The following is a 12,521-nucleotide window of genomic DNA, read 5'->3' as shown; positions in this document are numbered from 1 at the left end:
GTGGCTTTATTGTCTGCAGTGTCACTGAGATGTACCTTTCAGTCTGTTTTTCGTTTAGTGTGGTTATTTTGTTTGTTTGTTTTCTCTCACTCTTGGCCCTAATATTGCTACCAATATACTCCTCTTTGGGTGAATTGCATTTTTTTCATGAAGCAGACAGTGAGTAACAGTCATTATAGCCAGACTTTTCCAAGTACAACATCAGTGATAAAGTTTTGCCAAACCCATTGAGCATCATTCTTAGTTCCAGTACTACTAGGTCAGTCTAGCAGACTGCCAATTATTTTGAAATGTTTCAACGTGAAGTGACTTATTCAGCATAAGAGTATATACTTTGCAAAAGACATTCTTTAATTTAAAGTCTGTGGTTGAAGGAAAACTGTTATTTTGCATTCGCACATATAATATATGTATTATTTGTAACACGTTTTAAAAAGCATTATCCAAAACCATTTCAATTCCAGGCTTCAGTATACATTTCCAAAGATGGAAAGTGTACTTTGCATAAAGTACATACTTTGGAACTAGGAGCAGTCAATGCTTCTTCATTAGTCTTAGTTACTAATTAAATCTCAAACTCAAAAAGTAATTTTAAGATAGGTGCATGATCAAGACAGAGAATCAAGTCACGTGAGCCATGTTTTAAGTTGTGTTACTGGCTTGTTTTGGCTTTTCACAAATCATTTCCCACCTCCCCAGCTGTGAGTGAACAAGCTGTTATTACATGTTATTACCTGAAAATCACTAGGACTTCTGAGAAAAGACTGCAGATATACAACTTCCTCTCAACTAGTGTTCTTGCACATGAACCATCTCCCATCTCAAGGCTGATTTTGAAATGATCATGCTGTGTTTACCTGACACAGACTAGCATCTTAAACTCTAACGTCAATAAGTATGTGAAGTGGCATTTGTGTTACTAATCCCTCCGAAACCACAGGCATTACTTCTATGAGTTAAGCAGGACTTTAGATACATAAGAGGTGCCTTAGTTCTTCATCAGCTCTATCAAATATCATTGAGATTTACAAGGTATAAAACATATAGATATGATATTTTGAAAATTAAAAAAAAGAAAAAAAAAAGAAAAACCTTAAATTATGTTTATGTTGGGTCTAGGAAGCTTTTGTCTCAGTGAGGCATCTATCTTCCAGTTGTGTTTGAGGTGTGGGCAGAAAGCCTCCTTTTAAGCTCCAGAAGAGCAAAGCATGGTAGGTCTGCTCTCAGTGCACGCTGGCAGCATCAAATTCAATGGAAAATACAGAAAGCACAGTGACTTTTTTTTACCAAATCTAGCCCCTACTTGCGCAGTGACTCAGGACAGTCCTTTAGTTGTGCTGGTGCAGCTCTGCGCAGATCAGCCAGCACAGGCTTAGGTGGTAGCCTGGCACTGATGCCGGTACAGCAAGAGACGTCTTCACCGCAGCCTTGGAGACTGGCCCTCCCCACTGATGGACCCATGGGCCAGAAAAGTCCAAATCATTCAGCTGGAGCCCAATGTCCATGACTAATGGGGCCCAAGTAAATTAAGGAAGCCAAGTATGGCAACTTTTATGATGCATTCGTTACTTTAACCTCCCATCTAGGTCACAGCCTCGGTCCAGCGAAGGTGTCTCGGGCACAGACGTTTCCCAGCTACCCCTCGGAGCAGGGCGAGGAGCACCAGCAGTCCCTGGCGCTAGCCGGCAGCTACGGAATCAGCTACAGCTCAGGCCTCATCCAATGACACCCAGAGAGCGGCTGCCCGAGAGAGACAGTCTAGCCTGGGGCCTGCCACCAGGGTCAGGAAGCAACGTGCACCCTCCGCACCCACAATTTGCAGTGAAAACTGAGGCCTACCAGCTCCAGCCTGGTCACAGCAAAGGTTGAACCCTGAGGAGGCAGCTTCCCTGAAGCAGAGGCTAAGTTGTTATTTATTTATTTTATCTTTCCTTTTGTTAAGATGTTTAGAAAGGAGGGGAGGGGGGGAAAGCATTTGTGTTGTGAGAAAGTGATTGAAACAAATGAAACTGTGTTGGTGTGAAGGTATCTGCATGACAGGAGAAGGCCCGTTCTGGGCTCTATCATGATGACGCATTTTGACATTCTTACCCATCTCCATCGTCAGGTCAGCTCATCTTCACTGATAACATTTTCAGGTCCTTGTTGCAGCCCACTGGTTCCAGCTGGAATTGTTGAAATGCTGCCAATTAAATAAGCAGCATAGATAATGTAGATGTTACCCTTAGAATCAAGCAAAGTTGCTAATTATTCAGAGGGTCAAGTGTTATTTGAAGCAGACTTCAGTAAGTGCTGGAGTAGCAGGCAGATACTTAGTTATTTGTTGAGAATAGCATTTGGTGCCGTAAGAGAAGGTTTCTACCTAGTGTGTGTCTAATCTTAAATTCCTAGGGCACAAATCCTGCCCTTACTAATATGTGCGTAACTCCCATGAATACCTCTTAAGAGCTGTGAATGCGCGTATAAGCAGCAAAGTAGAGCCCTTAGAACTGCCAAGAAGTCTTCTCATTTGCAATTATTTAAATAATCTTGCCTGCGAGCATAACTTTAAACAGCAGGAAAACTGTTCTTCAAACAAAGAAATGTGGGCTGCATTCCTGACTGACAATCTCATATTGTATAATGCGGGCCAGATATGGTACAGAAGTTGAGCTCTGGTCTTGTCTTTCTGGTAAGTGTTACTTTGACTTTCTCTGTTTCTTTCTCAGCTTTCTGTTTTAGATGCATATTGTATATTGTATGATCATGGATCAGGTATCAGTTTGCATTGAAAAAGATGATGAGCACATCTCAATGGAAATTTTCTTTCTTTGGAAGATGTCTTTGAAAAATGAACTGTCGAAGGTGTGTTTGTAATCAGTAAGGAGGGAGTAAGTTGGAAGGCATACCTGTAGGCAGGGAACAAGTTTTATGTATCCTAAATATTTAGATTTTTGTAAGTGGCATCAAATATTTATGTACTTCTTGCGATGCCCTGGAATGTTTGAGAATATGGAGAGAAAAATCTGCTGTCTTGCTGTTACACGAGCAGGCCCTGCGTTTTATTCCCAGTACCAAACTCTCTGCCATGACTGCAAGAGGAATTCTTCTCATTGAGTTCTCATGAGTTGTTTCTCGCGACAGATTGAGGAAGCATGTCACGGAGGAGACACATAGACTCTTTTCCAATTAAGCAATCAGTTTTATCTATTGTAATTTAACTGGAAAAGTGCTGTTGGGTTTTTATATGTACAAACACATATACATATATATAGAGAGAGAGAGAGAGCATTAAAAAGTACAAAAGAGACTTCTGCTTTTGATTAAACATTTACTGATACAGTATGTCCAGCTTTTCTCCAAACATTTTACAGGCTAACAGACCTTAACAAACTTAAAGATTATTACACTCAGTGAACAGCTGCTGAATAAAAAAGCTTTGTGATCTGTTTGAATGAAACAGTTGCACCCCACCACAACCAGCTTTATTTCTCCTCTTCTTTCCTGTCTCATTCACTACCTCTTCTCCTTGTCACACTGCTGCCACGCTCAGGAATAGAACAGCTCCCTATAGAGAAGATTTTGATGAGCTAACACAATAACGAAAAACTGTTCTCCCACGCTGTCAGGGAGCTGTACCTGTGGTGCTCTCTGAGCTGTACTGATTAAGGAGGCTTCATTCTCACTTTCATTTAAGAAAAAAATTTAGTTGACATTTTACTTTGGGAAATTTTCCAGTTTGCGAATGTTGCATGCAAAGTGTGATACAAAAGAACAGATACTCAGCTGGTGTAGTTCTGTTATTCAGTGGAGTTTGGCCAAATATATGCCTTATATGGCCGATTATTTGTATTTCTATGCAACTGTGATCCTTTTCCTTGCCCTAAAAATACACATTTTCTTTAAAATTCCTCAGAATAAGTTTCCAGCATGTTCTGCAGGTTTCTATGCTGTACCTGTAACTATTTTCCTGAGTGACTTAAATATTGGTCATGTAATGTTTATATATTCTTCATGGCCCTAAAACAGGAAAAAGAAAAACCGGAGAGTATCAGAACTGTTTTATAGATTCAGTGCCCATATACTTTAGAAACCTATCTAAATCCTAAAGCTAGTGCTTTAGCTGTGTTTTAGATAAGAACATAAGATCTATACGGAAGTGCATTCCTTCCATTTCCTGGGGAAAGATTGCTCCCTCTTCCAGATGGGTTTGGCTTCCTATTCAGTGCATGAGTACTGTTCAGTTAATGAAGATGTAGATAATGTTCCCAAAAAAAGAAGAATAAAAGGGACTAGCCATCTAGAGGGATTTTACTAAATATTTTAGTTTTGCTACTTTATGCAACTATACATTTGTAAAGACTTTTGAGGTGCCATCTTGTAGCAACAGTTAGAAAACTGTTTGTAGGCCAAAGCCAGAGACCTGAGTCAACAAAAAGCAAAGTTAAATCATGAACATGCTTTCTTTCAGATAGTAAACACATCCTCACTGAAAGTTAAAGATTAGGATGCAAATTCATAGTGTCCTGTAACACAGTCAAATAAAACTGGGCACCTGAAGCACAAAAATGTTCAGTGGCAGGTGGAGTTTGCTATTTGTGCCACTCCAGAACTGCAGACGATACCACTGTAAAATTTGTGTATTTGTATCGCTTCCAGAAATGTTCCTCAGAAAAGCTCCATGAGAACCAGGCAGGCACTAGGCCAATAGTTTGCCAGAAAATTCTGTTTTCATGGAATTGCTTTAGTTCCTGACATATGCCTGTCGATAATACAAGTGATTCCCCACTGAGACAACTTTGTCCAGCTCCTAGTGGTTCTGCCAGAAGAAAACTCTCTTTTGGCGCCCGTGGTAGAGCTGCCTGCCTAGAGACTACAGGGGCTTTAAAGAGGCCTGGGGACCCCATGGGTCTCTGCTCAAGTCTCGGCTTTCTTCATGTGCCAGGCGCACAGATAATACGCCCACTCCTGACCCAAGAAGAGCTCTCTGTTTTCAGCTAGTGTGCTGTGTAGAGCAGGAGGGCAACCAAATGTCTTCAGTGGTAACCAGGTGCAACCAGTGAAAACACAACTTAGCGTTAGTGTATTAAAAAATGGTAAAATTAACATAAGGCCATTGCCTTTACTTCAGTTCTGAGGAATAGTATGATGAAAATGCTTCCGTAACGATGATTTTAAATTTTAAAACATGACCCTTGATAACAGAACATTATTTCTTATTAAAAAAACAGCATTACTAAATGTAGTTACTAATGTCTCTTAACTGTGAATATTATTGATTGATGCCTGCTGGTATTTTTGATTTTGAAGTCACTTGGCACAGAAAAGGAGAAATTGAAGGAGACTAGTAATAAATCATAAGTATGATGCTAAAGTAATTGAGTAACCCCCTTTTTAACATTATATTAGTAATGGTTTAAATCATCTTTGAGTATATTCCTTTGGATCAAATTTGCCTGCCTATGTTAAAGCAAAACAAAAGAAGAATATCTTATAACATTGTGTTTGCAGTCTTACTGAATATATGTGTTACTAATATAATAAATATTTAGGCTATGCTTTGTCGGGTGGGCTCTGACTCCAGTATCTCACAAGTATCTAGTCCATACAAAATTCTATTCTTGATTCTTTTCGCCAAAGCCAGCAAAGAATGCATGGAAATGTACTGACAAACCAAGTAAATTTGTTAGACTAAGCTGATCTCTTATGTTCTGGCAAAAGTCTGCAATGGCATTTTGGGAAATTTTTCATTGAACAACATGGGGATGGAAATCATATTGGGAAGCTACAAACATGTATCTGATCAAGGCTTGTTGTAAGCTGGTAAGACTTTACTGGAGTTAGAATTAAATGACTGAGTCAAAAATCTTTTAAAATGCTCTCTATACCAGTAATTTAAATACAGCATTCAGCTTACCAGCACCGTTTATTTAGGAGTTGCTACATGCAGGCAGACTGTGAAGATACTTACCAGTTCATGGCAAAAATTAAAAAAGAATCAGACATCTGAATTGCACTTATCAGAAAGGGCATGAACTTCATGCCTGTTCAGTTCTTGATCTCCAGTGTAATAGATACTACCATGAAGGATAGCGATTCTTTAGATATTAGAGCACTGGCAACTGACAGAGATCATCAGCCCGTAGCCTATAAACCTCTACTCAGATTTAGCTCACAAGCCACACTTGCTAGTTATCAGCTAAAACCTAGAAACTACAGGGTGGTTTTCCTTGTCAAAATATCCATCTCTTGAATTGCTGCCCCTTTTAACATGAAATTTAACATCTCTTATATGCAACTGTTTCTTCCTACAAAGAAAGGAGGAAGGTATTCCAGTTAATCTCTTTTTCAGCTTTTAATATCAGTGTATGTAGCCACTTTTTATATCTGCTGCAAAGGAATAAATGTGGCTTTTATCTATACCCAGAATGCAGCAGACAATGGAGAAAGTGCAGAAAGCTACTGTTTGGTTACAGGAATAGATCCAACAGCACTGGAAAGTTTTTTTTTCCGTACCTCATCCAAATTACTTGTGACTCTTTCCAGAATAACTTATTACACAGCAAGTATATATTAGAACCTTGTATTTTCCACCGTAGACAACTGGCCAGGGTGTCTGCTTATGTTTTGTTAGTAGAAGAATGGCGCATACCATTGTAGTGGCATAGCTTTAAAATTGATGGGTTTAAGGTTTGATATATTAATTTTGAAGGTGCAAAGTCTGGGACTCCATATAGGGTACTGTATATGTTCTTGATATTATAAATAAATGCTGTTCGCTTTTGATTTTATATAAAAAGATGTGCTGTGTTGGAAACAAGTACATGCATCTGTTGGAATGAAGGAAATGTCAAAGTATATTGAGTGTCCTGTTGTAATAAGAAATTTGTCTTTCTATGTCCAAGCCTTACAAGTCAGTAAAAGGTGATATGCGAGGGTGACGTGTGTTCGGCAATTATTTGAATAGTGTTATGCTTAGACATCAGTTCACCTGTGGAGTCAGAAGATTAGAATCCACAGATTGAACTGGTTATATTCGAGAAAATGAAACTATGCAAAGATGCTTCTTGCATCTTTGCCCTCATATGCACCATGGCAGACTTCTATGGATATAGTTAAAGTAGATATGAGAATAACTGAGTTTTAATTATGATTAATTAAAATTAATGCATTTTAAAATGTTGATGCTATGAATGTAGCAAGTTATAATGAAGAACAGATTTTTTTTCTAACTGTATGCAAGCTCTGAATCTTTAAGGAGAAGCAGCTAATCTTTTAAAATCTCACACCGATAGTCCCAAAGAAGGGTTAAGATTTCATTGTTTTGTGTTTTTAACTTGAGTACAGAAACCCTCATGAGGTTAACTACATTTACCTCATTCTATTCTTACAGTCCTGGGATTGAATGGATACGTTTTACAGTAGATTTTTTTATTTATGTAACAATATTTGACATGAACAAAGTTAACTCTCATTTTTAATATAGGCTACGTCCTTCTCTCCATCTTTTTTTCATTGTATGATAGCAAGATTGCAATAGGCATATAAAAAGCACAAAATTAATCAACTATCTTGGCAATTTAATACCAATTACAAAATAAAAGGTTGCAGTTAAGCATTTATTCTCATTGCTGCTCCTGCTGGTAAAACAAAATAAATGATAGAAAATAAAGTTGCCCTTGTTGGTGTTAATTGTTGAGTTTCCTGATTTTCTTTAGATGATAGTCTGTGACAGAAGCTATTTATGTTCTAGAACTGCTTTTTTGGGTTGTACTGATTTAAGATGGTTGTTAAGGAAAACAGACAATATAGAAAAACAGTATTGTAACTTCCTAACAAAGTAAACATATGCTCCCGTTTTATCACTGCTATCAGTTCCATTTCAGTCTTTGAAAAACATCATCATAGAAAAACAGAGAGAGGAAGATTTCAGAAGCATAATGAACAGGAAAAAAGAATAGGGTGAGAAATCAAGAAAAAGGAAACAGATTCTTTAATCTCTAAAAAGATTAGGAGAATTTAGGAGATATTATAGGCACATAGCACTGGGTCATGTTGAGTACAAAACATCTTTCCAGAGCCTTCAACTTCTTCCGGCTCTATTAGGATCAATATTTTGTGCTTAATTCAATTCACAGGTCCAGGCTTTTCTATAACAGTGGGATCAGTAGTATTGGACCCCCTTTCCCTAGCATGGCTGGAAGAACCATGGAGCAATCCAGTTAAAGTGAATTATACAATACAGATGTTAGAATATCACTACTTTATACACAGATGTTAGAATATTACTACTTTATACAATGCATCACTACTGCGATGGCATGATTTTGTGGAATTACTGCTGCGAGGTGTCACTAAAAATGATTTAGAATATTTCAGAGCTGATCAAATTCAAGGTGATAAGAACAGCATCTGCATTTATGATAGATTAAAATAGGTACACAGGTGCTCCAGCCTTATGCTCTAATTACAAAATGATGTGACAGAGGTCTGTGAGAAAGCTCCTCCCATATTATAGCTGTTGTATAAATTATGGAAATTTAATATAAATTCAGAAGATTTTAGTTCAGAGGAAAATATGATGTCAACAGAGAGTATTTGGAATGCATATATATGTATATATTCCAAACATACATTCTCTCTCTCCAACCACACACATAGACCTCAGAACAAATAGAGAAAAATACTGGGAAAAAAGTACAGATACTGCATATTTGTTTGACTCCGTCTTAGTGTGATAATTAGCTATTGATCATTTAAATCATGTTACAAAACTTTCTGGTTAATATTATGAGTGATTTCCCTTCCCGAGGCTCTCTGATTCTAAGACGCAGTTAAGGGAAGTGATGGCAAACTTATGTATTTGCCCAGAGGTTATCCAAATGCTCATCCTGTCCTCATCACTATTTATGCATTTTACTTAATACAGTGATTAGAAAAGAACAAGACAAAGAGTTACGGGAGAAAGCAGAAAGGAGGACACCTTTTTCGTGGGATTGCCTTAGCCACATGCCTATAGGGCCCCGCAGGGCTCCTCCTGGCTCTTCCTCTTAGTCCTACAAACATCAGTTATATCTGTATATCTGAAGCCCAACTTCAACTGGAAGGGTATAAAGGGCATGGGACAAGGTGTATGAGTTTGGTGCACGCTGGAGGAAGAACTGAACCAAAGTCTTCCATGTCCCGGCCAATCTAGCCAGTAGGATACTGTGTGAACTGATTAGTTGTGGCAGAAACAGCTAGGCTTTCATATGGCAGTTAAAAGCTTAGTCCTGCTTAGTTTTTTGAAGCGCACTCTAGCCTCAGGGAAGGACCCTTCACACTGGCCCTCAAAGGGCCAGAGTAATCTGCTGGCCACCCTGACTCTACGCACGCTCTGACAGCACATGAGGCACGGCAATTGGGATATATTCTTCTCAGCATCTCCTATGGTCTAGCCCAAAGCAGCACCCCAGGAATGTGCGAGTATTTCAAAATACCTTTTGAGTTGCCTAACTTCCATTCTGCATAACAGAGCCTGAGAACTTCCCATATGGTTTCCACTCTTGGAGCCCAGAGCCTAAAAGGACATTATAGCACCTCTCTTGCAGACCTATAGGGCTGCTCTGGGAACTAACCCTTAATGTCAGCCGTGCAAATCTGCTAAAAGGATTAGCTCCTACTGAGCATTTGGGCTTTAGAGCAAATATATCTTCTTATGCTTATACTGGAGAGCATTCACCAAGACAGAGTTTCAGCTAGTGTAAAAAACTGCCAGTCATTTAAATGGAACTTCACATAGCCCAGTAATGTATAGGGGTTTTAAGGAACATACTGTGTATAAAATAAAAATGAAATAATCACAGCCCTAGTTTCCAGAAGTCTTTATGAGTATGGAAAAAATCCCCTCGGACAAACTGAAATGAACCTGACGGTAGTGAGGTCAGTCCTCTGAAAACTTTTCTTTCTCCAAAGTCAGATTCTTATTTGAATCTTTCAGGAATAAACTAGCATCCATCTCTGATCCAACTAACAAATGTTGATAGCATCTAACCTTTAAATAGTCTGCCTAGTTTGCTGCATTGATCCTCCCCTCTGCTGTTTCTGGAATAAGACTTGGGTAGGAGTTAGATGATTAAGTTGCTCACCGCAGTTGAAACTAGTTGTTTCTGAAAATGCTTGAGAAACTTTTAGTGCCTATTAGAAAAGGTGCCTAGGAATTTAGGGCAGGTACCTGTTGAGAAAGGGGGTTACATATTGGGCTACCTTGCCTAAAGCAGGAGTCTGGAGGAATCCATGTTCATGTGGTCTTCAGTGGTCTCCAGCCCTTAGGGAGTGCTCTGTTTTTTAACAGTAACATTGTTTTATCCAAAGACTCACAGCCAAAGGAGACATGAAGACAAGTAGAACTGGCAGTACCATGAAGGTATTATAGGGTCACAGAAATTCTTTAATGTATAGGGACATATTTAAGGAGAATAACTGGAGATGATGTAATGTATTGTTCTAACTTTCACTTTCTGCCATAAATTGTGAGTTTCATATTTTCTCTGTTGATTCAAATTCTCGTGAGTGTCTCTCCTGCACTCAGAAGTCGCAGCAAAGACTGATTGCAAATATTCTTTTGTCTCTGGTTTCTTTTTTTAAAGAGATATGAGTTTAAGCTGTTTAAAGACTTGGCAATACTACGAATCACAGAATTTTCCACTGAATATGGGACTTAAACATCTGCCTTTTTCACCTACCTTATCATGGAAAAAAAGAATCTGCTTTTCCCTTTCTTAAAATCTTATAGATCCGTTTTCCTGCTACAAGAAAAGTAGTTACCCAGTGATTCAAGAGCAGTTGTTTAATAAAAATGTGCTTTATTGTATTTATTTCCTTTCAGCAAAGTTTCTAAGGCTTTAAAACAACAAAAAAGACAATATTATCCCACAGTGTGGAGAGTATGCTGAGCTGGTTGCTAACTATAGTTGTGTCATATTTTTTTCCTTTTTACTATTTTGGAAAACAGTACAGAACAAAATAGCACGGTAATTGTTTAGGATGAAATTTCCAAATTACAGTTGATTAAGTTTACCCAAAAGTAGCTAAAAGTCACTGAAAGAAAAAGGCAGCTCTACGGACAATATTGAAAATAAAGTTTTTACCATTTTACACTGGAAAGCCAATTTGCATAATCCAAACCCAGTCAAAGCACACAGGCTCTTACAGGGTCCCATCCTGCCATACTACACATTACAAACAATTAAAGCATTTATATGTTACATTTCAAATGACACTTCTGGAATTTTCTCTTGTGCATAATTTATTAGATTTTAAGCTAGTGCAAACATTGATAAGGTTGAGGTTTTGGTTTTTTGTTTTTATTTCTTTCAGTTTCATGTTCAGCTGCTGTTCACTGATATTACGATGGTACAAAAACAAGGCTGTTGCTTTGGGTTTGTTTATGGAAAAAATAATATATTGTTCTTATTATGCTGTGTGTGATGTGATAATTTTCCCTGTGAACTATCCTGGTAGAAGTACTATGTCTATGGAATTTGAATTAAAAAAGATTAAATAACTGCAAAGATGTGCACTACAGATTTTTTTTTCTTCCTCGAATCTCAAAAATAAGCAATTATTTTGAAAAACAAGTATTTGCAGAAAAGATACAGAATCCAGGGGAGGCAAGAAACAAGGGCATCACCAGAAATAAGGAAAAGAATATGGTGTTGCAGGTATTTAACCTCATCCTCTTCCCTTTAGGGTTGCATTCTGTCTCTAAAAACAGTGAAACAATTCTAACGTCTTACTTTATAGATATTTCTGTACCAGGAGTTCTGACAGAGAACTTAAATATACTCAAATTCATTATATTATCATTTTGGCATTTTGATATTCATAAGTGAGATCATCAAAGAAATGACCCAATGCTACAGGGTTTTACTTGTAATGCTGTGCACAATTTAGAATTATCTGCTATGACATTTGATAACTCAGGAAATAAAACAACTTATTAATAGTACAATTCTGTGTATCAACTTCACATGCAAGCATTTCTATTTCTGAAATCCTTCAGCAAGTAAATGAAAAAGATATATCCCTTGTAATGTGTATGTGTCTTTGTTCAGGAGTACACAAAACCAAAATGAGATGTTTTCTAATAGTATTTGACACTGTAAACAATTTACGTCTTCAGTGCTAGGTTAAAGGACTTTTTATTTAGGTTTTAAAATTTTTAGCTGGAGTGTAGGATAATTGCACAATGCTATTATCACTCAAGTAGTTCAGAAAAGCCTTATATCCACGTTATTCTCAGAAGAGCCTAGACTCTTATTCTCCTGTGCCCATGAAGGCTAAGCAAAATGCGCTTTTCACTGTCAGGCTGTTAATGTTTCTTCCTAGCCAACCAAGTAGAACTGGTAACTGATGTGTAGGTGATAATGATGCCTTCCCCCGACCAGCCCTTTCTAAAAAAAAAAAAAAAAAAAATTAACAACACTTCTACTAATGTTCCAAGAGAAAAGGGGACTCAAGCATAGGTGGTCCAGGCATATACGTTTTGTGGTATGCAGACA

General features: G+C 37.9%; 1 protein-coding gene across 1 annotated transcript in view; it reads left to right on the top strand.

Moving 5' to 3' along the window:
* Positions 1 to 11,531, top strand: part of DOK6 (docking protein 6) — a 260,922-nt gene extending 249,391 nt beyond the window's left edge. Inside the window, exon 8 of the mRNA XM_068932081.1 lies at positions 1,587 to 11,531. Coding sequence (XP_068788182.1) covers positions 1,587 to 1,726 — 140 coding nt within the window. The 3' untranslated portion in view covers positions 1,727 to 11,531. The remainder of the gene's footprint in view (positions 1 to 1,586) is intronic.
* Positions 11,532 to 12,521: the final 990 nt, after the last annotated feature.

This window comes from Struthio camelus, chromosome 2 (genome assembly GCF_040807025.1).
Source record: "Struthio camelus isolate bStrCam1 chromosome 2, bStrCam1.hap1, whole genome shotgun sequence".
In the NCBI taxonomy this organism is placed as follows: Eukaryota; Metazoa; Chordata; class Aves; order Struthioniformes; family Struthionidae; genus Struthio; species Struthio camelus.
Note: the sequence above shows the minus strand (reverse complement) of the source record. Positions and strands in the feature narration are given on the sequence as shown.